Source organism: Cibotium barometz, chromosome 39, assembly GCF_041138505.1.
Source record: "Cibotium barometz isolate CiBa-2024 chromosome 39, ASM4113850v1, whole genome shotgun sequence".
In the NCBI taxonomy this organism is placed as follows: Eukaryota; Viridiplantae; Streptophyta; class Polypodiopsida; order Cyatheales; family Cibotiaceae; genus Cibotium; species Cibotium barometz.
Window position 1 is genome coordinate 34,998,652 of NC_141084.1, and position 25,348 is coordinate 35,023,999.

The window sequence follows — 25,348 nt, forward strand, 5'->3', positions numbered from 1 at the left end:
GCAACCACATTTGTGAGCAACAATCTCGAGCTTGGAAGCCTGTTTATGATGATGATTTGGAGAGGGAAATTGAATCTGTCTTTTTGGATCATACAGGGTTCAATGACATACAGATTCAAGGGTACTCGGGTGAGGGACCCATAATTCTAAGCCCATCTGCAGACAGGTATCAAGAAATACTGGGAGATAACATGCAGGATATGCAAAGTGTGGTCACAGAGCCTCATGAGGCTGCATATGAGCAACCAAATGGATATAGCTATGGGGGTATGAATGTTCATGATAATCAACATGTGGGATTGCAAGATGATAATGGCTTCAATGTGATTGATCCTAGATTGGATGCTATCCTAGATGATGCATTGGATGATTTCATGGTATATAATAGATCCCCATCAGCTTTGGGCTCTTCTATGCTTGATGCTAGTCAACTGTCGGTTGCAAGTAAGGATGTACAGGTGTTATGTAAGCCAAATGATTGTGATGAGATTGATTCAGATCTGAAGGCTATTCTCGATGATGCCTTGTTGGACTTTGTATGTGTTGATGCTTTCCCGTCTTTGGATGAGAAGAATGAATGTTTGTCAGTGGGTGAGCTGGATCCAGGCAAGGTAGATTTGGATGGGATGTTACCAAGTGTGTGTTCCATGCTGTTAATGCAGTTGTTACTTGGTGTGGCCATACAATATGTGGTGCAAAGGCTTCAAACATGGCCTGAGGAAAATTTTGAAGCAAATCATTTTGAAGAGCATCCCACTTTGAATGATGAGGGTAATCATGCATATGCAAGGAATCTAAGTGAGGATAGGGCTTCATATGAGCAAAGGATATGGCACATATGCCAAAAGCGGTTGGTATTTGATCCAGGTGGGAAAGCAGAACCATTCAGATGTGATTGCTAAGATACAGGACCTGTGTGGCACATACCAGAGGATGTGCAGGTTTAGAGGGGGTGGATGTCGTGCCGCAGCACGCCTATGGTGTGAAACCATGCATGTGAGGCCATTAAATGCAAATCCAGATGCATGGGATTAAGTGTCTGTGTACATACGGGATGTATGGCGTGTGGAGGGTTTTGCTTTTGAGGGCGTTGCCAGGTGTACAGGTGAAATGGTTTGGTGTTGAGCTTGTTACAAGCCTGTCTGGAGTAAGGTTCACTGGAGGTGAGATCAGCTGCTTGGCCGTCTGAATTTGTGGGCGCGTCTAAATACAATGGGCACTCGTGAGTCAGTATTCTGAGGCATGGGCAATTAGGAAGGTAATGGCCAAAAGATTTGGTGTGAAAGCATTGTGTAGCCAAATAATATATATATATATATATATATAAGGTGGCCAACCTATAAAGGGGCCACATGGCTGTTTGCGCGATAGCCAGCAAAGGGCCTCCAGAAGGTTGGCGTGGGCGATGCTTCTGGAAAAACAGAGGACCCGAGGGGCGAAAAAGAAGGAGGCGACTTGCTGGGGAGCGGCCTGGGAGGTGCTGTAGTCGATGGCAGACTGTGGCTAGGCTAGAGAGCCACCTCTGGCAACCAAAAGGAAAAGGAAGCAAGCAAGGCGCCAGGTGGTCGCTGTGGTGACTGGCGAGACAGAGAGGAGAAAAGCCGGTGAGCAGGTGGGAAGGTGCAGCGGTGATAGATAGAGATGAAGAGTCGGGAAAAGCTGGTAGCAAAAAAGTGGAGGGCAAGAATCCTTGACGCCAGAAAAGGCTAGTGGTGACGGAGACAAGCAGTGCCGACGTGTGGAGTAAGGCGCCTGTAAATAGAGAAGGAAGGCTGATTGTGGAAGAGAAGGAAAAAGCACGCTGTTTTGCTGCAGGGAAGTTGGTAGCGAAGCAAGGGAGCTGGTAGCACGCAGTCACTGATGTAAGCAAAGGGAGAGGGAGGTGGCGACTGGCACAGCTGCTGGCGACGATGAGAGGGCTGGGTATTTGTACAGAAGAGGAGCAGAGAGGTGAAGGCTACCCTTGGAGCAGCTGAAGCCGTGCACAGCTGCAGGTATACACGGAGTGCCGGTTCATTGAGAAGAGGACGACGGGGCTCTGAAGGCAGCTGGGGTGGGCGTAGAGAGCCAGCATCGAGGGGGGGTTGATGAGCAGAGGGCGGAGGCGCTAGAGAGAGAGAGAGACTGGTGATCTCAGCGCTGGAAGCTTAAGCTTGTGGAGGTGGCAAACTCCTTGATGATTCTTGTTGCTGGAGTTGATGGCGATAGCCTTACAGTGCAGCTTTGTTGACAGTGTGGGCATGCTGCTGGTATGTCTGAGGTATTATCATTATATGATCGTATTGTTGTTGAGATTTTGGTGTCTTATTGCTCATGAAGCTATGTGTAATGGGTGCTGACGGTGTTTGGGCCATGTTCTTGCTTTAATTGAAGACTTGATGAACATGATGGTTTGGTGTTTAGCCAAGAGAGATACCTTTTTCCCCTTGTACATGCGTCTCTGAGAGAGGAGGGAGGAGGTTTGGCGGGATTTATTTTCTCTGAATAATCAAATCAAGTGAATGCAAATCAACGTAACTCTCACAGCCAGACACCCAGTGTGTTCCCGGCTAGACCGCACACGTCACGACAGCGTCTACCTCCCATGCTACCTGGAGAAGCTACATACTATTAACAGAGCTACCCAAAGCTTATCACCAATATGTTGCCATTGTGCATTGGTTCCGAACCATAACACTGGACCTTGCACATCAACTTCATGACATATAATCTTGGACTATTCACACTTCTCCAACCCACCAACAACTTCACGACCTTTTGATGTCCATACTTCAAGATCTAGGCATGTTAGGCTATGTTAGGAAATTCATTGTTTTTCTTTCAAAAGTCATTGGCAAAATGTCCAATTATGCCACAACAATGACACCTCACTTTGATTTTGCCAAAACTATGCATGTCTAAACTTGATGAAGAATGTCTCTTTAGCATATTTTCTTCCATGAGTGAAACTTGCACTCGATCCAAATCCATGTTAGGTAGGTTCCTCAACATTGTAACTCATGAGCCAAGTTCTTTGGGAATTATCACTATAAGCTGGAGCACCGATACTTGCTAATTATTGCATTATACTACTAAGTTTACTTGTGTGACTAGCATAAGAGTGCATCTCAAGGCCAAAAAAAACTATAAGCTAATTTTGGAGTTTCTCTTAACATTTCCAAGCCTCATGTGATGATGTTTATGCAACATTATGGACAATGAATGCATCTAATAGTGCTGATGCAAACGTGCCTTTCAAGCAAATCAATTGGACACTTGTCTATGGTACTCACATTTTCCAACTGTCTTTCCCTCATAAGAAGGATTTTAACTCACCTAACAAGTGTGAAAGCCATCCTCATCAAATTTTCAAGTAGGAAGGGTGATGCTCTGATGGGACATCTTAAAACTTAACATAGGAAGGTCTATCTATTCCTTTATAAGAGGCAGAACTTTCACTATCTTGGGATTATGCTCTCTCTCTCCCCTTATACAAAAATATAATAAATAAAAATCCTCTTCCCACCACTCACAAAATTTGAGTAAATTGTCATGATAATTTGACCGTAAATGTGATGACACTTATGAACTATCAAAGATGAAAGAAACTAGATTGTCAACCTCTTATCTCCAAGAGTGATGAACCTGGAGCACACACTTTCTCCCCTTCCATCAGCATAGTATATCACCATTGATTTTCAGAACTACTGTATCAACCTAGAGTATGAGGCCTCGATCTTCCTTGACAAGGATCTATCTCCAAAATCTCTCTATTGGCAATGCCCACATTAAATAGTTACTTCCAATTATCTTGGAACTAGCCAAGAGTTGTGCGCTTGAGCTTGCAATACCTTTGATAGTGTTCCTTATTGCTTTGAAGTCAATTTAGGTAGCCTTCTCACTAATAAGCTAGGGGCTACAATTCTTCATAGACAAGAGCAAGATTGTCTATAATCTGTGGGCTCGGAAATTCTGTGTAAGACTAGCGAATAACAATAGGGAGTAACACAGGGAGTGGAAATAGGACCTAAGGATGATTAGAGAATAGTTGAAGAAGCACTAAGCACGTAGAATCTAGGGACGAGCCGAGAGACCAGGTGAAGATGGATTAAAATCAAAAGTGTAAATCTGTCTTAGTACCACTAAATGTTGAACTCTGTAACACGGAACCGCCTTCTTAGTAGCAACCTTCCTTGAATGCAATGTGTGCCAAGACTCCACTTTACAGATGGCTCAAAAATGTTACAGGGGGTTTCTAATGCTTAAGCATAGAGCGACTTCAAGTCATCAGCAAACGCTTTCCTCAAGTTCTCTCTCTTAAGTTTTAAGGCTGCCGTGACTAGATCACTCTCTGGAGTCCAAGGTTCGGACAAAAGCTTGATTTTTCCTGGTATTTCAAATCTCTCTAACTTGGCACTCTTTCCAACCTGCAATGTAGAGAAGTGTCAGCCACATTAGTGAGAAAAAGCAGACAGACCGTATCGCATGTTTCGAACGAAATGGCACCAATTTTAGTCAAGTTGGTGGGCAAAAGCATCAATGCCAACTAAAGCTTAGTCAAGTTGGTGTCATCTCAAGCACTTCATGTATGTGTTGAGCACTATTTTTTCTTGCTTGGTGACAATGCAAAGCTATCTTCTACCCCCATCATTTGCTTGTTACTTACCTTCTGCAGTGACAGGAGAACCTCCTCGATTGCTTCTTCACTTCGACAAAGTTCATCAAAGTCCTTGTATTGAATTCCTTGCTTTTGAGCCCAGCTTTTGAGGGCCGGCTGCGATGCAACTAATATGGCAACAGCATAGCTGTGAAAGGGATCAGCATGTACCATAATGTTCTCCACATACAGGCTTACCATGAGAATAGCTTCCACCTGTAAAAATTAAATGTGATCACACTCAGAATATCACAAACTCCTGACATTTGGCCAGCTTCCCCCACATGATTTTATCATACCTTCCCAAGTGAAACATATTCACCATGTTGAAGCTTTACAATGTCTTTTTTCCGGTCAATAATTTCCAAGCACCCATCTAAATGGAACTGGCCAATGTCACCGGTGTAAAACCACCTTAAACCTCTCTCATCCACCTGCACATTGCATGTAATTGGCATCCCAGTTTCCACAACCTACCTGCATGTAGACATTGAAATTATAAAAGCCCATGATGTGCACCTTGTAAACTTCATTTGTTTTGTCTTCATTCTTAAAATATCCAAGCGTGACACTGGGTCCTCCGATCAGGATTTCGCCCCTTGGCATTGGACTGTCTGTTATTGCATATCCTCCTCCTTCCCAGTTGATCAACTGACAAATAAAAAGCATACACATTGAGCTTACACTTTCCAACAAGGAATTAACCCTCTTTCTGATTGGAGAATGCGACAGCAGCATACCTTAATATAACAATGAGGAACAGGTGGGCCAACACGACCAACTGTTATATCATCATACTCGGAGAATGTAGCTCCTGCACACGTCTCGGTAAGACCATAGCCTTGGCCAATGGGTGTGCTGCACATAACACATGTTGTAGTAACATTTATCATATACCGGATTAACAAAGATTGTCTTTTTTGACAACAATTTATTTGCATAGCTACTAAAAAGGTTACCGAATGGGTTAATCACAATCTCTTAGAACACAAATTGAGTACAAAAAGAGGGTCTCATGGTAAAGCATTCCATAAAGCCCTTCGAATGTCCTGTCATAGTAAAAAGGGGTAAAGAAGCACTTGTTTTGACACACTCTATGTACACACTCTATGCACAAGTGGAGCCACTATACAATCAAGGGTTTCATAATAAAAATGATATTGTGCTTCTAGAGAAGAAGTCTTCTGAACAAAGACCATACCCTGCACCAGAACGTTAGCCATATGAGCAAACCAGAGCAATTTATCTCTTTAGAAAATATTACAATTACAGCCAGGAACAATGAAACAATTCAGGGCTCTCATACATTAGAATATAGCCCCACCTATGGTTGCCAAAGAGAAAATTACCCAATGCAAATGTTGATAAATCGTTGCGTGTCGCCTGAAAGAGGAGCTCCACCAGAAAGCAAGTAACGGACGTGCCCTCCAAGAACAGCCCGAATCTTTTTGAAAACAAGGGTGTCCCACAAAAGCTTTTCCAGACCCCAAGCTCCAACCCAGCTCCCTTCCATGACTGCTAGTCTCCTTTGATAAGCAATGTTGAAAAGTATCTTTGAAACTCCCCCTTTGGCCTCCACCTATTGATGCATGGAAATACGACCTTACTTCAATCCTATGCTGGAAGCTCAACATGTGACAGCATAAAGAAGTCAGTAGAACAATTTACAGTTTTTCTGACACCATCACGAACACGATCAAGGATAGCTGGAACTGCAGTCATGAGAGTTGGACTCAGCTCAGATGCATCACCCTTGGTGTCTCTCTTGATTTTACTTGAAGTATCAGTTAAAGTTAAAGGAGTTCCATAACCAATTGCTGCCCCAGTTGCACACATAGTACACTGCACAGGCCCCAGCATAGTAAACCATTAGAGAGATAATCGATGATAATCATGTGAACATGAACTTGATTTTGAATTGTACACTAACTCCAGGGACAGCAGAATACCTCAGCAGCAAGCTCAAGAACATGAGCAAGTGGTAGATATGCCAGATACACATCTTTAGAACCTAGTTTGGGAACAAGATTCATAACTCCAGCAACTGTGGCCACCATGTTCCCATGACTAATCATCACTCCCTGTGAGAAATTCCAGACCAATTCAAGAGTTCAATAAAAGCATGAAGGTTTCAGACTACCAGTACCTCAAACAACAATACATGTGGTTTGGCACCCTTCATCCCATGCTTACTACAACTTCAGTTGATAAAAACACTGAGCACAAACTCAAAAGTAAATCTCACCTTTGGCAAACCTGTGCTTCCACTAGTGTACATAATAACGGCAACATCTCCTGCCACAGGCAAGTCTGGCTGCAATGGATATTCCTGTCCTAAACTTTCCACTTTGCCAAAAGAGGCAATGGTCCAGGAGCTAGGCACCCAAGAAAATGATGGCTCTGATGTCTCTCCCAATTCTTCCATGTACACAACACGCTTAATTGACTCCAACTTTTCACCTAAGTTAGTAAGCTTTTTCATCTGTTTTTGGTCACAAATGACTGTGGTAACTTCTGTCTGCCACAAACCAACTAACCAGTGTGTCACAGACAGTTCAATACTTGCAACAAAATCAAACTTGGTTCCAAATATCAATATAACCCTCAGATCTATTGTCAAACTCTGAAATCACATGAGCTTCATCATGCTGTTACCTCATTTAGAGAATGTACAAGAGCATCTTCACCCAGAGATGCATAGATAGTAACCACTGAAAAATTGTGACGAAAACAACCCTGAAAAATAACACCATTGATCCGTTAACCTGTTAAAATTCAGATCTGCGAAAGCAGCCAGCCATTTATGTAAGTAGATTGATAAATAGATTGACTGCCTCCCTCTTGAAAATTTTCCAATCTCGTCTGGGAGCATTAGCTTCCACAAACGTCATAAGTATCAATAGACAAAATAGATGAATGCGAAAACCAAGGAAGACATGATTGCACAACTTACTTGCAAAGCGATGAACCAATCAGCCCGTGTTTCAGCAAAGATGGCACACCTCTCCCCCTTATTATGGCCGAGCGCGACAATGCCTGATGCAAAGTTGCAGGCTCGCTTGAAAGTTTCGCCATATGATTCCCATGCATAGCTACCAAGGGTCAACTTCTCAAAAGACCTGCCATCGCTACCGGCCTCAAACTCCTTCTTGATTAGCTCCCTCGTCCCAAGCAGCTTCTGCGAGGTGTGCATCTTGCATGCTTGCTCAAAGAGGGCTGCTAGGGTTGTGGCACCCTCCCATGGGATCTCCACGAGGGTTTCAAACCTGTGGTTTCTTTTTGCCAGGCCGGGCTCCCCTCCCACATCTACTGTCACTCCTCTTTCCTTACCATCTTTGCCCGATCTGCTCTTTACCACAAACCCTAGCACCACTGGGAGAAGGATGCCTAAGAAGATGGGTACCATTACTTCACGAGAAGCTTTTTGCAATACAGCGTTGCAAACAGGCATCATCAACATCAGCATCCAGAAAACCCTATAGTCTCAGATAATCACGCACTTAGCCAGGAATAGTGAACCCTGAACCTTAAAAATTAAGAGAATCGAACAGTAAATGCATCCATAGAAAAACAAACCCTAAAATCTCATAGAATCGAGCAACCAGCACGGTTGAAAGCATCTGTGCCTCTAAAAACTCAAGGAAACGAGCAATCCGCTAGGTCGAATGCATCCTCGAGCCCTAAAAGCTAACAATCAGCAAAATCAGATGCATCCATAGCGAGAGAAACTGCCACGACGAGGCGAACCATGAGAGAAAAAAAACTTTTTTAGAATCTGCATGAAGCAAAAGAGCCCGGCAAATCAGAAGTCCATACTAGCAGATGGGAAGCGAAGGCCGCGAGAAGCAGGCTGCGATGGCGAGCAAGGAGAGGATGGAGATGAAAGCAGGCTATTCAAGGTTCAATTCCTGGGATCGTCATAGCTGAAAAGCTAGGATCATTTCCTCAAATAGAAACGCCCCACGTGTGTGCTTCCGGCAAAGCAGTCATAAATATAAATATACATATGACCAAAAAACTTGTATAAGTATACATTTAAAAAAAATTCAAGTCAAGATTTTATTTTAAAAAGCTTTATATACATATATGCTCACTACGACTCTACACCATATTACTTAGTACCATCACTTTTATCACTTCACTCTATAATTTTCTTATGAGGAGTGTTTTATTTTTTTAATGCTAAGACTTTAAATTGAACTTTTGAGTTATTTTGCAATTTTACAATTTTTTTAAATGCTCAGACTTTAAATTGAACTTTTGAGTGGTGGTAGCACCAGATAAGTCAATGATGGAGACCAATAAACTCTTGATTTTTGTTGCAAGCAATCAATGAGGCGGGTCTCCAAACTTTCTACTAAATTATCATTGATTGCAAGAAGTAATCAATGAGGTGGGTCTCCAAACTTTCTTCTAAATTATTTAGGTTTTGTCTTCACAATCCTCTTCAAACTCCTCTTCCCACTTTCTATCTTCACACTCCTCTTCCCACTTGCCAACAATCTCTAGTTTCGCATAAGCCACCCACCAAGCTCTCTGCAACTAAGTGTCGGTTCGCACACTTTAGGAATATGGCACAACCAAGCAGTGGCCAGATAGAACAAAGAGTTATTGACACCCATGGATTTCAATAAATCATTCTAGCCCAAGTGGTTAAGTTGCTTATCTCGAAGTGGGTGGGTACTGAGTTAAAACCTCACCAGTTGTTGTAGGTAGGTCAGCCTTGTTTTTTACAAAAATGTGGAGTTGTCCTCTATCGGGTCAAACAGTTGAGGTGAGTCGCTTTTTTTCCCTAAAGGTGTCATCTCAGAGACCGACACCCCTATGGTGGGGTGTCCATCTGCCTTTTGCGAACCGACTCTAAGGCACCCTCCATAGAAACCAAGCCTATCTTGGCAAAGATAGATTCAAGCCTTTAAATAAGGCCCATTTTATAGTCCCACATGGGCTGCTATGTGGGTCTCCCAAATATAAAAGCCATCAAAACAGTTTACTTTTATCAATAAGTGTAATAATTAACAACTCTAAAAATTAAAGAAAATTTTAATCATACTAATTCTTAAGGATAAAAGAATAATAAGTACTTAGCCATGTGTAGCTAACTAAAACGAGCAAACATTTTAGCAATTGCATCATTCTGTAAGACTCGGCATCTTTGATCAAGCAAATCTATAAAGTTGGAAGAAAAACCAAGTAGAAGACAACACGTATTCCAAATTGTAAAATTGTACGAAAATTGGTAGCGGATGTAGAAAGTGTACACGCAAACTATAATTTATATCCAAGATTGCATTTGAATCGTTGTGTGAGAGTCGAGTGAAAAGTGTAATCAATAAGAAGCTTGCGCCCTTTCACACATAGTACAAACATGGAATGACATGTTCCTCCCAAATAGTTAATGTTAGATACCTGTAACGCCGCCTACGGGCGTTACCACAGGAGGGGACGGCCTCTGGCTCACCACCCAGCCATAGAGGAAGAATGAGGATTGCCCCTCATCCCCCACCAGGCTATATAGTGTGTGGCCTGCTGTCCACACTAGCCTGGCCGCCCATGACTCCGTATGGGCGTCCTCTCCCACTAAACCCCAATCATGGCCATCCGGTCTGCTGTCGGTCACATAGGCGCACGGCTAGTCTCTCCGGACTAACGCTCGCTTCCCTTCCCGTTGCACCTTCGGCCAGTCTCTCCGGACTAGCAACACGTGCCGACGAGGGAGATGGTCGCGTCTATGAAGAAGTGCGTACGCGTACAGCGCGCCAGACCTCTGTAAAAGATGGATCATGCTCACATAAACCACGTAGTGACTCCAAGAAATCATTCTTGAAGACTGTGAAACTAAGTTCATTAATCTGTGGCATGCGACTAAGTGCATCTGCCACCACGTTATACTTACCTTTCTGGTAATGTATCTGAAGGTCAAACTCCTGTAGAATCTCCGCCCACCGAGCTTTTCTACCCTTCAATTCATTTTGACTTGAAAGCCATTTCAGACTTTCATGGTCCGTCCGGACCTCAAAAGAGCACCATATAAATAGTGTCTCCACTTTTTCAGTGCATGAACTATCGCTAGTAACTCTCGCTCGAGCCGAGTAGTTACGCTGCGCATGATCTAACTTTTTACTCTCAAATGCAATTGGGCGTCCCCTTTGCATAAGTACGGCCCCAATGGCCTCATTACTAGCGTCTGTTTCCAAAACAAACGGCTCATTTGGATCGACAATAGTCGAAATAGGTGCAGCTGCTAGTCACCTTGAGCTTATCAAAGCTTTTCTATTGGGCATTCTCCCAACTAATGTTTTTAGTTTTTGACCGTAACTGGTCAGTCTCAACGGGACTGCGATCTTCGCATAGTCCTTCACATACTGTCGATAGAACCCCAACATGCCAAGAAAAATCTTCAGTTCCTCGAGATTCTTCGGCGCTGGCCATTTAAGAATAGCCTCTACTTTTTCTGGCTCCATCCGCTTACCATCGGTGGATATAATATGGCCAAGGTAGTGAATTTCTGTTTCAAAAATTTCACATTTGCTCTTCTTTGCAAATAGTTTGTGCTCTCGCAACAACTCGAACACTAGATGCAAATGCTCTATGTGTTCTTTCTGTGTCTTACTGTACACAAAAATATCATCTAGGAAAACTACTACGAATTTTCCCAGATATGGACGTAAAATGCTGTCCATCAGCGTCATAAACGTCGCTGGAGCATTGGTTAGCCCAAATGGCATAACCAAAAACTCAAAATGCCCGAACCGGGTCCTAAATGCTGTCTTCGCAACATCTTCTTGTTTAATTCTAACCTGATGATATCCTGATCTCAGGTCTATTTTTGTAAAGTATCTCGATCCATAGAGTTGATCAAACAACTCATCCATGCGTGGCATTCGATACTTGTTCTTAATCGTTATCTGATTAAGAGCCCTATAATCTATGCACATCCGCATAGATCCGTCTTTCTTCTTTACCAGAAGAATAGGCGATGCCCACGGACTTGAACTAGGCCGAATAAAGCCTTTGTTCAAATATTCCCTCAATTGTTTTTTCATCTCCTGTGCCTCGGAGTGGCTTAATCTATAAGCAGGTTTGCTTATAGGTTTTGATCCTGGCATAACTTCGATGCCATGGTCTACTTCTCTAAATGGTGGTAAACCATCTGGTAGATCATCAGGAAAAACATCTTGAAATTCCTCTAATAAATTCATTAAAGTATCTACGTACTTTTTCTTTAATGTCTCTTTCACCTTGGATTTTTTCTTGTTTGAATCGCATGCATGCCAAACAGGGTTTTCAAACAGTGGGTCTCGTCCAAGGCTATCTTGTTTTCCTTGTTTGTCTACGCAAACATCATTTATCGTTTCATCTACGGAAACAGAATTCAAAAGAGGGTAACAAGCATATACCTCTGCTATCTAGTCTCCGTGCGGACCGCTGTACACAGCTCCATGGAGGAAATAAGTGGTGTGGCAGGGACAGTACGGTCGCCCTGCAGGGTAATGACTCTACCTCCGTGCTCAAAACATAGCGTATTATGTAAGTAATTCCGAGCTAGACTAGGGCCCAAGCCATATAGCCACTCCCTGCCACCACCGCCTAGATATACGTCTGCTCTGGCTAAGTGCATGACCTGAAAGTCAAGCGGAGCCTCGTAGTCCTGCATAGATAATGGGACCCCCAATACTACGGTATTCCATACCGTTTTGTCATATTTGTTGGCTAGGCCAACAGTATACTCATGATCACTCCGGGTCTCAATCAACCCCAACTTCTTGACTAACGAGTAGTTCAAGAAGTTGTGGCTAGCTCCATCATCAATAAAAACTGACTCTACGGCCACCTATGGTGCCATACATGCGCACCATGTCATGCAGACCTACAGTAGGCTGCCACATCGCAGGTGTCACTGAATAAGCGTGATGCTCATCACAATGACACGCTGTCACCTCTCTGAACTCTGCGGAACTGAGAGGGAGTCTCTGCACTGTATGCAACTGCCTAGAAGATTTACCATCTTTTTTGAGCTCGTTTTGCCACTCGTGCTGGCTTTAGGCTTTGGACACTCAGCCTTCGTGTGCCCTACTTCATTGCAATTAAAGCAGCGATTTTCCTTTCGTGCTTTAATACTGCTCTTTCTTTTGGATTTCGCTGTCTCTTTTCTTTTTAGATGGTCGCGATTTTTAGATGGTCGCGATTTTTTAGACCAATGACCACCCTGTCCTTCCTGGTGTATCCTATCCCCTTGTTTATCACTGCGGAACCCTTTTCTTTTAAGGCCTGACCTCCTCTTTTCACTACCCTCAGCCCTGCTTGAACCACCACGCGCACTACGGCACTTGATGTCATCAAATATCTGTGCATACTTAATTGCCTCTGCTAAGTCTTTAGGCTGCAAGGGCTCTACGTACTCAAGGTAATCATCTTTGAGGCCTCTTTTAAAGCCTCGCAATGTCTGGAATGCATCAATTCCCTTTAGCTTGAGTACTATCTCCCTATAGTCTGAGATGTACTGAGTTAGGGATTTGTTCTCCATCGAGCACTTGTCCCATAACTCCCAGCTTCTCTCTGCCTCATTAACAGGCAAAAATTCTTTTCGAAACATCGTTTCAAACTCCGTCCAAGTGGCAGGATGAGTTGTCAAACTCATCCACCACTTGTACGCTTTGCCGGTTATTAATGAGAGGCTAGCCTCTACAGGCTGTATACAGCTAGGCTGCTGTCGCAACGCGTGCAAATCTGACCACTTTGCTAGAAACATATTGACCGAGTCTTTGTTTCTCTCCTTCTCCTCGCCACCAAAACTAGGCGGTTTTAAGTTTTTAATAACGATGAAGCTGTCGCTATGGACAGCCCCGCAGGTGCATCGGCCTGTACTCCTGCAACCACTGGCGAGGCTACGCTCACCCGTGCCGCAGGAGCTCGGCTACCACGAGGAGTCGGAGCCCTAGCCGAGGCGGCTGTCAGTGCATCTAACCGTGTGGAGACTAAATCAGCCTGGACTTTACCCATATTGTTAAGTTTGGCATTAAGATATTTAAACAGTCCACTAGAGAGCTCCGTCTCTGTCAGGACATCAGCAGGGTCCAATTGGTCATAATCGTCGTCGTCATAATCCAAGAGGTCCTCCTCGGTTCCCTCGGCGACGTCGGTGTTCATGTCCTCTGGCTCGTCGGCCAGAAAGAGGTCATCTGCCAATGCGGCCACTGCAGGCTCGCTCGGTCCTAAGGCAGGGTCAATAGACGAGGAGGGCGCTAGCGGATCAAGCGTGATCGACGAGCGCACTCCGGACCGGACAACGGTCGAGCGTGTACGGCCTGACAATTCGATCGGGGTCAAACCCGCAACCGAGGACAAGAGACCTGAAAAACCTAGAGAAGTAGAAGGCGGGGACACACTACGTCTAGCAGACATCTTTAATTCTTGCAAAAAAACAATGCCAGAACTCGAAAATTACAAAAAAAAACGCTAATAAAATGAGCAGTGTGGTGGAGAGAGAATAGTCGGATTATCCCTTGCCAGGATTATCCCTCCCCAGCCGAGAGAGAGGATCCGTTTTAATTTACTTTCATTTTTAATTTTATTAAAAATGAACAATTAAAATAAAAAATAAAAAATTTTTTATTTTTATTATTTTTCTTTTTTTCTCTGCTCTGGTGGCGCCTGCTGCACTGGCTTGGCTGGCCGCCGCCTGCTGCGTTGGTTGGCCGCCGCCGCCGCCGCCTGTGGGATGGGCAGGCCGCCCGCTAGGCTGGCCGCCTTTTGCACAGCGCCTGTATGCGATCTTCGCCCCCCCTCAAACGGCGATTATGGGTGCTCTTCGCCCCACCTCAAACGGCGCACACAATGCTACGGGTAGTCTTCGCCCCCCCTCAAACGACCGAAAATTTGTTTCACATACAAGCTTCAACGCAGAAAAAAAAACGAGATGCTTACCTGCAATTCGCTTTGTTGTGTGTGACGGAGAGAGAGAGAGAGAGAGAGAGAGAGAGAGAGAGAGAGAGAGAGAGAGAGAGAGAGAGAGAGAGAGAGAGAGAGAGAGAGAGAGAGATTCTTCCCTTCAAAAATGTCTTTCTTTCAATTATGGCCGCCTCCCTCCACACACTCCATTGTGGAGATAAGGATGAGAAGATGAATGGTTGAAAACCATTGAGTGGGCTCCGGTCCCCCGGTCACGCGACGCGGACCCTGACGACCCAATCGAACCGACGCTCTGATACCAGTGTTAGATACCTGTAACGCCGCTATACGGGCGTTACCACAGGAGGGGACGGCCTCTGGCTCACCACCCAGCCATAGAGGAAGAATGAGGATTGCCCCTCATCCCCCAGGCTATATAGTGTGTGGCCTGCCGTCCACACTAGCCTGGCCGCCCATGACTCCGCATGGGCGCCCTCTCCCACTGAACCCCGGACATGGCCATTCGGTCTGCCATCGGTCACACAGGCGTTACAGCCTACGTGACATTACCCTGATACCAGTGTTAGATACCTGTAATGCCGCTACGTGCATTACCACAGGAGGGGACGGCCTCTAGCTCACCACTCAGCCATAGAGGAAGAATGAGGATTGCCCCTCATCCCCCAGGCTATATAGTGTGTGGCCTGCCGTCCACACTAGCCTGGCCGCCCATGAATCCGCATGGGCGTCCTCTCCCACTGAACCCCGGACATGGCCATCCGGTCTGCCGTCGGTCACACAGGCATTACAGCCTACGTGACAGTTAATGATGTCTATCAAAAGGATATTTGCTTTGTAAGGTTACTAGTTAGTCATGTCTATCAAAAGGATATTTGCTCTCAATGGATTCAATTTACTATCTATAGATTCAATTCAAGCCTTGTAAAAATAGTTGGTATTAATAATGATTTGGAAGCTTTTTTTACTATGACTATAGTTAATATCAGTTCATGAGACTATTGTTTAGAAGCGAGCTTTGATTTAATCCCAAGTTTACATCTAGTCAAGGGGTTTAGTCGATGGTGAGGCTTCCACTTGTCTTAGAGAGATATTTTTTGGTTCATGGTGACTTACCTTGGCCTTAAGCCAGAGCAAGGGCCTCTTTTTAATTGCATGGTCCACGGGAGAGATCCTTGTTAATTCTACAAATTGGCATCATTCTTTGATTTAGACATCTTTTGGGATTCGGGTTCTTTGTATGTCATGAGCTTGGTTACTTGTTGGGAGGCAAGTTGGTGAGGTTGTTCCCAATCGATTTAGCTTGTTTATTGTGCCCCATCCATTCTTATCCTGCATGGTTCATACACGCATAATGTAAAACTTCTACTAGAATGTATTATTTCCATGATTATGGAATTTCCAATCTGGAACACAGTAGAAAATTCTCCAAGACCTGCAACTTCAAATAAATGCATGATTATGAGAGTTACATGAATTTATGAGTGTGCACCGTAACCTATTACCCTCAAGTAAATGGCTAGGCCGAGAGTACTAACAAGATTCTTTATATCTTGACAAAGACCATAGAGGCTAGATGTAATGACCATAGAGGCTAGATGTAATGACTCGGAAAAAAAGTTACAGAACTACCTAAAAGGTGGCAACAATCAAGACGGGCCCCCTTTAATCTAACCTATGGAACTAATGCCATTATGCCAATGGAATTCTTGGTACCCAATCTAAGAATTGCCATAAAGGAGAGGTTGTGAGTGATAATATTCTCACCGGCTATCACTTTAAGCTTGAAAGATTATAAGAGGCCGGTTGCTATAATTTGATTATCCAAGAAACTATAGAGTAATGTTTGAAGAAAAGCTCAAGAAATTTATAAAGGAGAGGTTGATTAATAACATTCTCACCGACCATCTCTTTGAGCTAGAAAAATTACAAGAGGTCAGTTGTATGGTAGTATGATTATGATAATCAAGAAACTACAACGTAATTATTGGTTTAATGACAAGCTCAAAGAGAAATATATTAAGGTCGGTGATATGGTCCTCATGTATAACATGAAAAATCAAAAGCACAAACTTAGCGATGTTAGTTAGATGTTAGTCGCACTTGAGGCTTGTTATTCAAGGGGCTTAGTCGATGGTGAGGTTTCCACCTATCTTAGAGAGGTATTTGTTGGTCCAAGGTGACTTATCTTGGCCTTAAGCCAGAGCAAGGGCCTCTTTTTGATTACCATGGTCCACTGGAGAGATCTTAGTTAATTCAACAGGTGGCATCATTCTTTCATTTAGACATCTTTTGGGTTCTTTATATGTCATGAGCATGGTTATTTGCTAGGAGGCAAATAACCATGCTCATGGTCCACTGGAGAGATCTTAGTTAATTCAACAGGTGGCATCATTCTTTCATTTAGACATCTTTTTGGGTTCTTTATATGTCATGAGCATGGTTATTTGCTAGGAGGCAAGTTGTAGCGAGGTTATTCTAGTCGATTTAGCATGTTTATTATGTCCCATCCTCCCTTGTCCTAGGAGGATTTCCTCGTGCATGGTTCCTACACACACAAATAAAGCTTCTACTGGAAGAGATCATTTCGAATGTGGAACACAATAGAAAAGGCCTCAAGACCTGCAACTTCAAATGACATTCAAATGAATCTTTTATTTTTGATATGTGCACGATTATGAGAGTTAAGGGAATTCATGGTTGTGCACCATAACCTATTACCCTCAAGTAAATGGCTAGGCCAAGAGTACTAACAAGATTCTTTATATCTTCACCAAGACCATAGAGGCTAGACGTAATGACTAGGAAAAAAAGTTTCTTATAACCCTATGGGCTTATAGAATTGCCTACAAGGTGGCAACAATCAAGACCACCCCGTTAAATCTAACCTATGGAACTAATGCCATTATGCCAATGGAATTCTCGGTACCTAGTCTAAGAATTTCCATAAAGGATACGTTGTGAGACTAGTAATATCCTCACCAACTATTACTTTGAGCTTGAAAGATTACACGAGGCCGACTACTATAATTTGATTATCCGAGAAACTATAGAGTAATGTTTGATGATAAGCTCAAGAATTACTATAAAGGAGAGGTTGACTAATAACATTCTCACTGACCATCTCTTTGAGCTAGAAAAATTACAAGAGGTCTGTTCTATTTGAGTAGTATGATTATGATTATCGAGAAACTACAATGTAATCAGTGGTTTAATGACAAGCTGAAAGAGAAAGATATTTAGGTCGGTGATATGGTCCTCATGTATAAGATGAAAAATCAAAAGCACAAACTTAAGTGCAGCTTGCCACTTTGTCGATGACTTTTGTTTCCCTATCACTCATGCTAGTTTAGGTGGACACCCGAATCTAGTGTGAAGACTTAACCATAAATTCCTTTGGCATCAAACTTACCACTTTGTTGATAATTATGTTTCTCTATTGCTCACAATAATTCAAGTGGACACCTAAATCTAGTGATCACATTCTCGTATATGAATTTTGTTGGATATCAAGCTCAACTAGTGTGGATATGGATGACATGCCAAGATGACACCTTTGCACACACTTACATCATTAGCATGGTTGCTGATATTATGGTTGATATGCCACTAATGGTTTAGATGTTGTATAATAGTCACTTTGGTTTACTAGAGTTATGGCATAGCATCACTTTATATAGTCGGGTTCACACTATTGACCTTGTATGTTTTAGTAGGAGAGTATTTCCCTTAATAGCATTTACTCTTATCTTCATATTATGGTTATAGAAAAGCGAAAAGGAAAGAAGAAATTTCAGCCATCCATCTCTCTCTTGTGAGCTTGTCTACTCTTGTGTGTGTGTGTGTGTGTGTGTGCGTGTGAAGAATATTACTTGCAAGGAGCTTAAGCTCACCCTCTCTCCCACATTCTTTTGATGGTATTAAGGTGACGGTTCATGTAACAAGCTTACACGGGTTAGGGTAATTCTATATCTTTCCCTTTTATTCATAATCAAATCTCTATAGTAGGTAGTTGCTAATCAAAGATAACAATAGGAGACACAACAAGGGGTCCCTTTTTTTTTAGCCCTATAAGGTTTTTGTAGGAAATCTAAAAAAGTGTCACCAGTGCTAGTTTTTGGATATGCAATGTTTAAGTACATGTTTTGCACAGACTATTATGTATAGTGGTTCATAAAGTGCCTATAAAGATTTCACAATCTACACATGTGGTAGATGTATGTTGATGTGATTAGTTCACCCAAAGTGGTTGAATACAACATGTGCAATGTTTCTATACATGTTTTACACAGACTATTGTGTACAATGGTTAATTGGAAGTGCCTATAAAGATTTCACGATCTGCACATGTGTGGCAAATGTACGTTGATTGATTGGTTCACCCAAAGTGGTTAAATATAGCATGTGTCTACAGTACTAATGGTAATTGTCTATATCTCTCTTACACATATCATAGGATTGTTGTGAGTAAAAGGTACTACAAGTTCTACTTGGCCTACAGAGTACCATATTTGGTGTAGGTGAAAGTTACTATAGGTAACAATGTCTTAGCAATCTATCTTAAAGCAGTTGGAACTTCTAAGCATGAAAGTTCAAGATGACAAACTTCATTATGAGAAAATAATATTGGGAATTTATTACATGTGACGAGAAGGTGCCCAGGCTTTTAGAAGAAAATCTTGCTACATAATAGGTAGAAGCTTTTAAAGCATGACATGAGAGGGCCCATTCATTTTCTACACAATGCACTACCAGAATGTAAGGGCAATCATGGATCTTATGCAAAAAAGGATCGGATTTCATGCTTGATGCATTGAATTGCTTGGTTTTAGAAATTGTGCATACCTTGCACTTCCCAAGCGAGAATGGCACCAAATAATTTCTTCCTCCGCTTGCCTCTACCTTGAAAGAAATGAAGGCGAAAACCTTTGAGTGCTCAAAAACCTTAGAGCAAAAGGTTAAAAAAAAAAAGCTTGTAGAAAGGTTTGAGACCTTACATAAGGTTTCAAAGAAACCTTAAAAAAACCTTTGAGAAAAATAACGCAAGGTTTTTTTAAAAACCTGAGTATAGCATCTTTTTTCCTATGCGGCTTGATGCGCCGTGGATGATAATGAAGCGCTGCTCACCTTGCATTGCCAGTCTGCTACCACACTGTTGCTTAAGCAAAAGAGAAGAAAGCTAACCATGCATTGGCCGGGTTGCAATAGTTCGTTGCCACTGTTGGATGGACGGCGACGGACGGTGACGGTCAAAAGCGACGGACGGGATGGCAACTCAAACGGACGACGACAGTAGCTTTTATGAACGGACGATGGCGTTTTGTTGTCGGTTGCTTCTAAGACAAGACGGCGGCTGCAGACGGATGGGCGGTGGTGTTGTTTTGGCGTTGCGTCGGCTGATGATTGTTGCGTTGCTTGTTTTGCTGGCCATGGTGGTTGTGTTACCACTATGTTTCTCACCATCGGAAACACGGCTGTTGCTTATGCAACAGCACAGCCGGCTGCTCAAGACGGCCGGTGCAGATTCGACAACGGAATACAACGAACGGACGGCAACTTCGACGACGATGGAAAAACGCACGGAAAGCTACCGACGAAAAAAATGCACGGTTGCGTTTTTTATTTTCTCCTCTTTCCTTGGTCTTCAACCTTCTTATTCGTGAAGCTAAGGAAATAATAGCTTAGCAACTTCAAAAGACTCTCATACCTCTTCTTCACGGCTACAAAGCTTCAAGGAGATCATCGACGGAGAACAATTACGGAATTTTTTGACAAAAATTCGCGTTTTCTTCTTCTCCTCTTTATTGCCTTCCTTCTTGACGCATTTTTTCTTCTCGCCTTCTTCTACCATCATCCTGCTTGATGAGGATGTGAATGGCTTATGATAGTGAGAGAAAGAAAAGGGGATTGAAGGGGAACTTAGCCTTTGCAAGGCTCTGATACCATGTCAAAATTATGGGGAGTATGCACAACGGAAGCAATAGTTGATGGCAATATAGAGCAACATATATGAGAGAGAGCAAAAACACAAGATGTATAGAAAGCTTCTATATTACCTTCTATTTCAGCCACTCCAAAGTTGGCTTAACCTTCACTTTCAAGTGTTGTGTTACTTGTGTTGTATTGTGTTACAAAAAGTGAAGCCTCTTGCCCTTTATATAGGGTTCACCAAACAAGGGCTAGGGTTGGGCTAACCCTAGATCCCTTTTCCACCCACATGCCCACTTTATTTGGGGTGTGTTCACACCTACATTACCTCTTTCTCTCCCTCTTTATCACTTGTACATCATATATTTCAATAAGGTGAAGGCCGCAATACTTGAGGAGAAGTGAAGGTTTACATTAGATGTAAGCATACCTGCTGAGGTGAAGGCTGCAATATTTGCACATGGTACATGTGATTTGTAAACATTGATATTTGACATTAATGCATTGAACATATCAATATTTAGTGGCTAAGAATGTTTAGGCCCAAAGTATTATTATAGGTTTGCCAAAGTTCAAAGTGGATAGAATACATAGAGTATATGAAGCGTGATAATTTGACAAGTAGACTAAGCACACATTTCTATATGGTAAGCATGTAAGTCAAACACCTTTGTATGTAGTGATTTCTAATGTTTGGGGAGGACTAATAACAAAGATGACATCAATTAGAGGATACCTTTGTTATATATCTTTCGTTGATGACCATACTAAGAAAGTGTGGGTGTATTTCATGAAAGAGAAAAGTGAAGTGTTTACTCACTTTTAGAGCTTCAAAGCTATGGTAGAGAAAGAGAAAGGCATGCCCATAAAATGCCTTAAGGTTAAATACTGAGGGAGAATATTTCTCCAATGAATTTAATGTCTTAGGTGCATTGCTTAAATACGTATATCACATGAGGTGAGGAGTAAGTTGAATCCTAAGGTAAAGAACAAGGGATTCAAAAGTTCCCTTGATCTTCAATGTATACTCATTGATAGACATGCTCTTATAATAATAGAGGTCTTAAAGTGTGCTTTTTTGCATTTTTTTAAACTGTTTCTTGTGCCTTGGCTTGCAAGCATGTAAGCACATTCAATGGCTTGTATCAATATGCTTGTATTCTTTGCCAAACCCATTAAAAAATAGACGCTCGTCATCATCTTCCACTGAGACATTAATAGAGGTCCAAGGGATTCAATAATTCCCTTGATCTTCAATGCATACTCATTGATAAACATGTTCTTCTTCTCCATTGTATGCAGCTCTTATTTGAGTTGTAACTTCCTTGCTTTTGTGTTTTTCTGGAACATATTTACGATGTTTTCCCATAAAACTATTGGAGTGTTGGCATCCTATATATGCCCTATTACAGTGTCTATCACACTAATTAAAAGCCAATACATGACTTTCCTTACACCCTTGTTCCAGTCTTTGAATACCTTTATCTTTGTTGGAGCTACGTTCTCTTCAAGCAATTCTAGAGGCTCCTCATTGGCTCCTTCAACATAGTCCCAAAATCCTTTTCCCATCAGGAAATTGGTCATTTTGAACTTCTACGCGTGTGTTCTTGTCAAGCTTCTTATTACTGGACAATCTAGTTGATGGACATCTTTGCTTATAATAGCCAACAACTAAAAACACACAATTTCTATATACTTTCTATATACAACCTACAACAAAAAAATATTTGTTGTAGCTCCTGTAGTGGTACTTTTGCACAATATGTTGTTATGGGCTACCACACCTCCCAAGAAGGAACTCTAAGCATTCACCTTAAGAAGAAGCAATAGATCACAACCGTCATAGGAAACTTACCAATGCTTTGAGCTCATGTCACTTGAGGTCTCCAAGCTCACTTCGACAAGCTCTAATCCTCCAAGCTTCACCTCCACGTTGTCACCATAGGGTTGCTCACACCACCACACAAGGCAATCTCTCTCTCTCTCTCACTTCTCTACACAAGCATGCAAGCATAGAGAAGGCACATGCACTAGAGTACACTCTCACACTCTCTCTCCAAACAAGTCAGGGACTCTCATAGCATAAAGGGGGATTGTGTTCATTCATTATGAGACAATACCTTATATACAATTGGCCCTTATTTACACTTAGGCACCCAAAACTTACTAACTAAGGCCTTGGGTGGCCAATATCTCGTAATGTTACAACTTTTATAGTGCCTTTGCATGACACTTATTAATGTCCTCAAATGGAGGAGCATAATTGTTAATCCTAACTGGGATTAACATCCCCTCTACCTGATGTAGGTTCTGTCCTCAGAACCTGTCATCAACACCGAGGCCTAAAGACCTAGTCACCAAACTCATGATGGTAGAAGTTGCGGCGTGATTGAAGCTTTTTCAGGGTTCTTCTGAATACAGAGTGTGATCTCCAAAACCCGGTGTCTACCATATCTTCAAATGTTACATGCATGTAAGTTGGTAGACACCTGAGATGATGATAGTATAACATCATGCCTCTATCAGGTGGGGCCTTAGTTCATGTTCGAATAGTAGTTGATCTGCATCATATCCATCATATCTCTCTGTGGGTTGTCAATAAGGACCACGATCAACTTCAAAAATTGGACACTGGCCACAATGGCGGGATCCGAGATGCGACGCCATACACGTATCCATGTCAGCAATTGTTGTCTTTGATATCCTATATCTGAAAATGTTGCTGGCAAAAACAGAGAAAAGTTGTAGCATATATGTGAATCCCACTACTTTGCATCATGGAATTCTAGTGGCATCCATCTTTGTTTTAGTGGCATATATAATGGATCCACTCTCTGTGTGGGCGAAGCACACATGTATTGGTGACTATATTCTGGGATTGTCAAGTACTCCTGCCGCCATGCTAGCTGTATACCAAAATCTTCAATTTAGGGGTTTGCATCCTCTGTGACAATTGTTGTATAGCCCCCTTGTGTATGAACTGGATGTGCCTTTCTCCACTTGTGGAAGCAGTAGTAGCTGATCATGAATGTCACAATCCGGATTTCAAGTAAATCTGCCAAATGAGGGTTGGCTAGCTTCGTATGCCTTGCCACATTTTCCCATAAGGTGCCTTCTCCAACTAGGGGCAATAATTCTTCTAACTTCGGCTTTGGTGCTTGGAGAGGATATGGTACGTAAGGCTGTTTTGTAGATGTAATGCAAGAGTAAGCTTCTAGCAAGATTCGCCTGGTAGGTTCAAATAGTGTTATTTGCATTAACACCTTAAACATAAACTTTTGCTTCAACAATGGATTTCCTACTCTGATGAATCCTTCATATTCAGCAGAGACAAAGACTTAAGAACAGTATCATCAGTAAAAGGCTGAAGAGTATCTTGTGGTAGAGTGTGACATACCTCTTGAGTTGGCCGTGGTAGAGATGGGTGGGGTGCCGACAACTCCTCGGGGGAGATAGTGTTAGTGGAAAATTCTAATGGAAGAGAAAGAAGATGGGAGAATATACAATCTACCTGAGAGTTTTTAGTAGGAGGAACACTAGGGTATGGATTTAGTAATTTACTAGCTACAAAGGAAAACACATGATAAGTTGGAAGATGAGATGAGCTTGGGGTTTCCTCTTGACCCTCTTCGGAACTAGGGGGTGGGTGGGTGGGTGGGTGAGTGGCTTTGTTGGGGTTCATAAACTCCTCGAGTTCTATGACTTCCACAAGAGATATGTCAAGATATTAAATGTGTATTATATCAAAGTTATAGACAACTATTGTCAGCATGGCTTCTAGATGCTTATGTATATAACGCTAAAGTTTAAGAATGCCATAAGAATGGTAGAGGGTATATTCACAAAGGTTTAAGTGTTGATGCGTATTATACACCTCTAGCCACCCATGACTGATTATCCATTGATAACTTCGGGCTACAACCTCGTAATTAGCCGGTGTAAGTTCTTCGTGCACTGGATTTAGAATAGGAAGCTATTCTACATGACTTAGCACCTTGGTAAGTAAGTAAGGGTTGCAAACCTTTGACTCGTGCACCTTCAAGTAGTTTTCCTACTCCCTATGATTATATTAGGCCAAATCATCTTCCTTTTCTTCATGCACCTTGGCAATTCTGTTAAGAGGAACCTTGTTTTATGGGTTTTACCTGCATAATGAGAGACATGGCTCTGCAAGCTTTCTCTGTCACCTCATCCCTGATATTTTCATATTCAGCCCCATTGGAGTTGTAAGAGCTTTTATTCAGCATTGTATCCAAAGGCATCTTTTCAAAGTTGTGATAGTGGATCTTTATTGGCGGTGGTAACTGCAAGGCTTCTCGAATCAAGTCCTCTGAGAGTAAGAATTATTCTGTGGTTCCATATGCTTTGGTAACTTTCCCTCTCTTAGTGGCCTTGTCGTCATAGGACTTTAGATACTCTACACACAATTCTGTATTGATAGTGCAGGGGAGACACTCTTCCATGCATCCTAGGCCTACCTTCTCTAGCTTGTCCTTGATAGTGCAGGGGAGACACTCTTCCATGCATCCTAGGCCTACCTTCTCTAACTTGTCCTTGATTTCTGAGTCTTCCAAGATCTACAAAAATTTCGGGCTGTGGTACTACAGAGCTATCTGGGTAGTTTGGACGTCCTTTCTAATGATTGACCATGGAACATCTGTGCGTATTGTCCCAAATTGCTCAGTTTTAGAACATGTAATAGTCTCTTCTTTCTGTAGCACTAGCTTGTGTGATAGCCGGAGTCTCCTCGACTTTCGGTTGAGAGGTAGTAGAGGTCGACATCTATGACAATGATAAGAGAGTCAGTCCTATTGACTAGTGAGAGTATGTGGTCATTGCCTTTGTTTCTTCTTCTTCTTCTTCTTTTGGAGTATG

At 42.5% G+C, this 25,348-nt stretch overlaps 1 protein-coding gene across 4 annotated transcripts; it reads right to left on the bottom strand.

Moving 5' to 3' along the window:
• Nucleotides 1–3,472: 3,472 nt before the first annotated feature.
• LOC147616022 (long chain acyl-CoA synthetase 9, chloroplastic-like) lies at nt 3,473–8,546 on the bottom strand. 4 transcript variants are annotated; one of them, XM_086778662.1, is made up of 13 exons: nt 8,453–8,530; nt 8,213–8,323; nt 7,590–8,112; nt 7,292–7,372; nt 6,882–7,154; nt 6,586–6,717; nt 6,305–6,478; nt 5,986–6,215; nt 5,377–5,494; nt 5,156–5,287; nt 4,936–5,070; nt 4,646–4,852; nt 3,473–4,406 (listed from the first exon to the last, which is right to left on the bottom strand). In XM_086778662.1, the coding sequence occupies exons 2-13, from the start codon at nt 8,254–8,256 to the stop codon at nt 4,242–4,244; spliced, it is 2,214 nt and encodes a 737-aa protein (XP_086634788.1). In that variant the 5' UTR covers nt 8,257–8,323; nt 8,453–8,530; the 3' UTR covers nt 3,473–4,241. The 4 variants fall into 4 exon arrangements, with proteins under 4 accessions (XP_086634788.1, XP_086634790.1, XP_086634787.1 ...); XM_086778664.1 differs by having other exon boundaries at nt 8,213–8,316; nt 8,453–8,528; XM_086778661.1 differs by having other exon boundaries at nt 8,213–8,364; nt 8,453–8,495.
• Between the last annotated feature and the right edge of the window lie 16,802 nt (nt 8,547–25,348).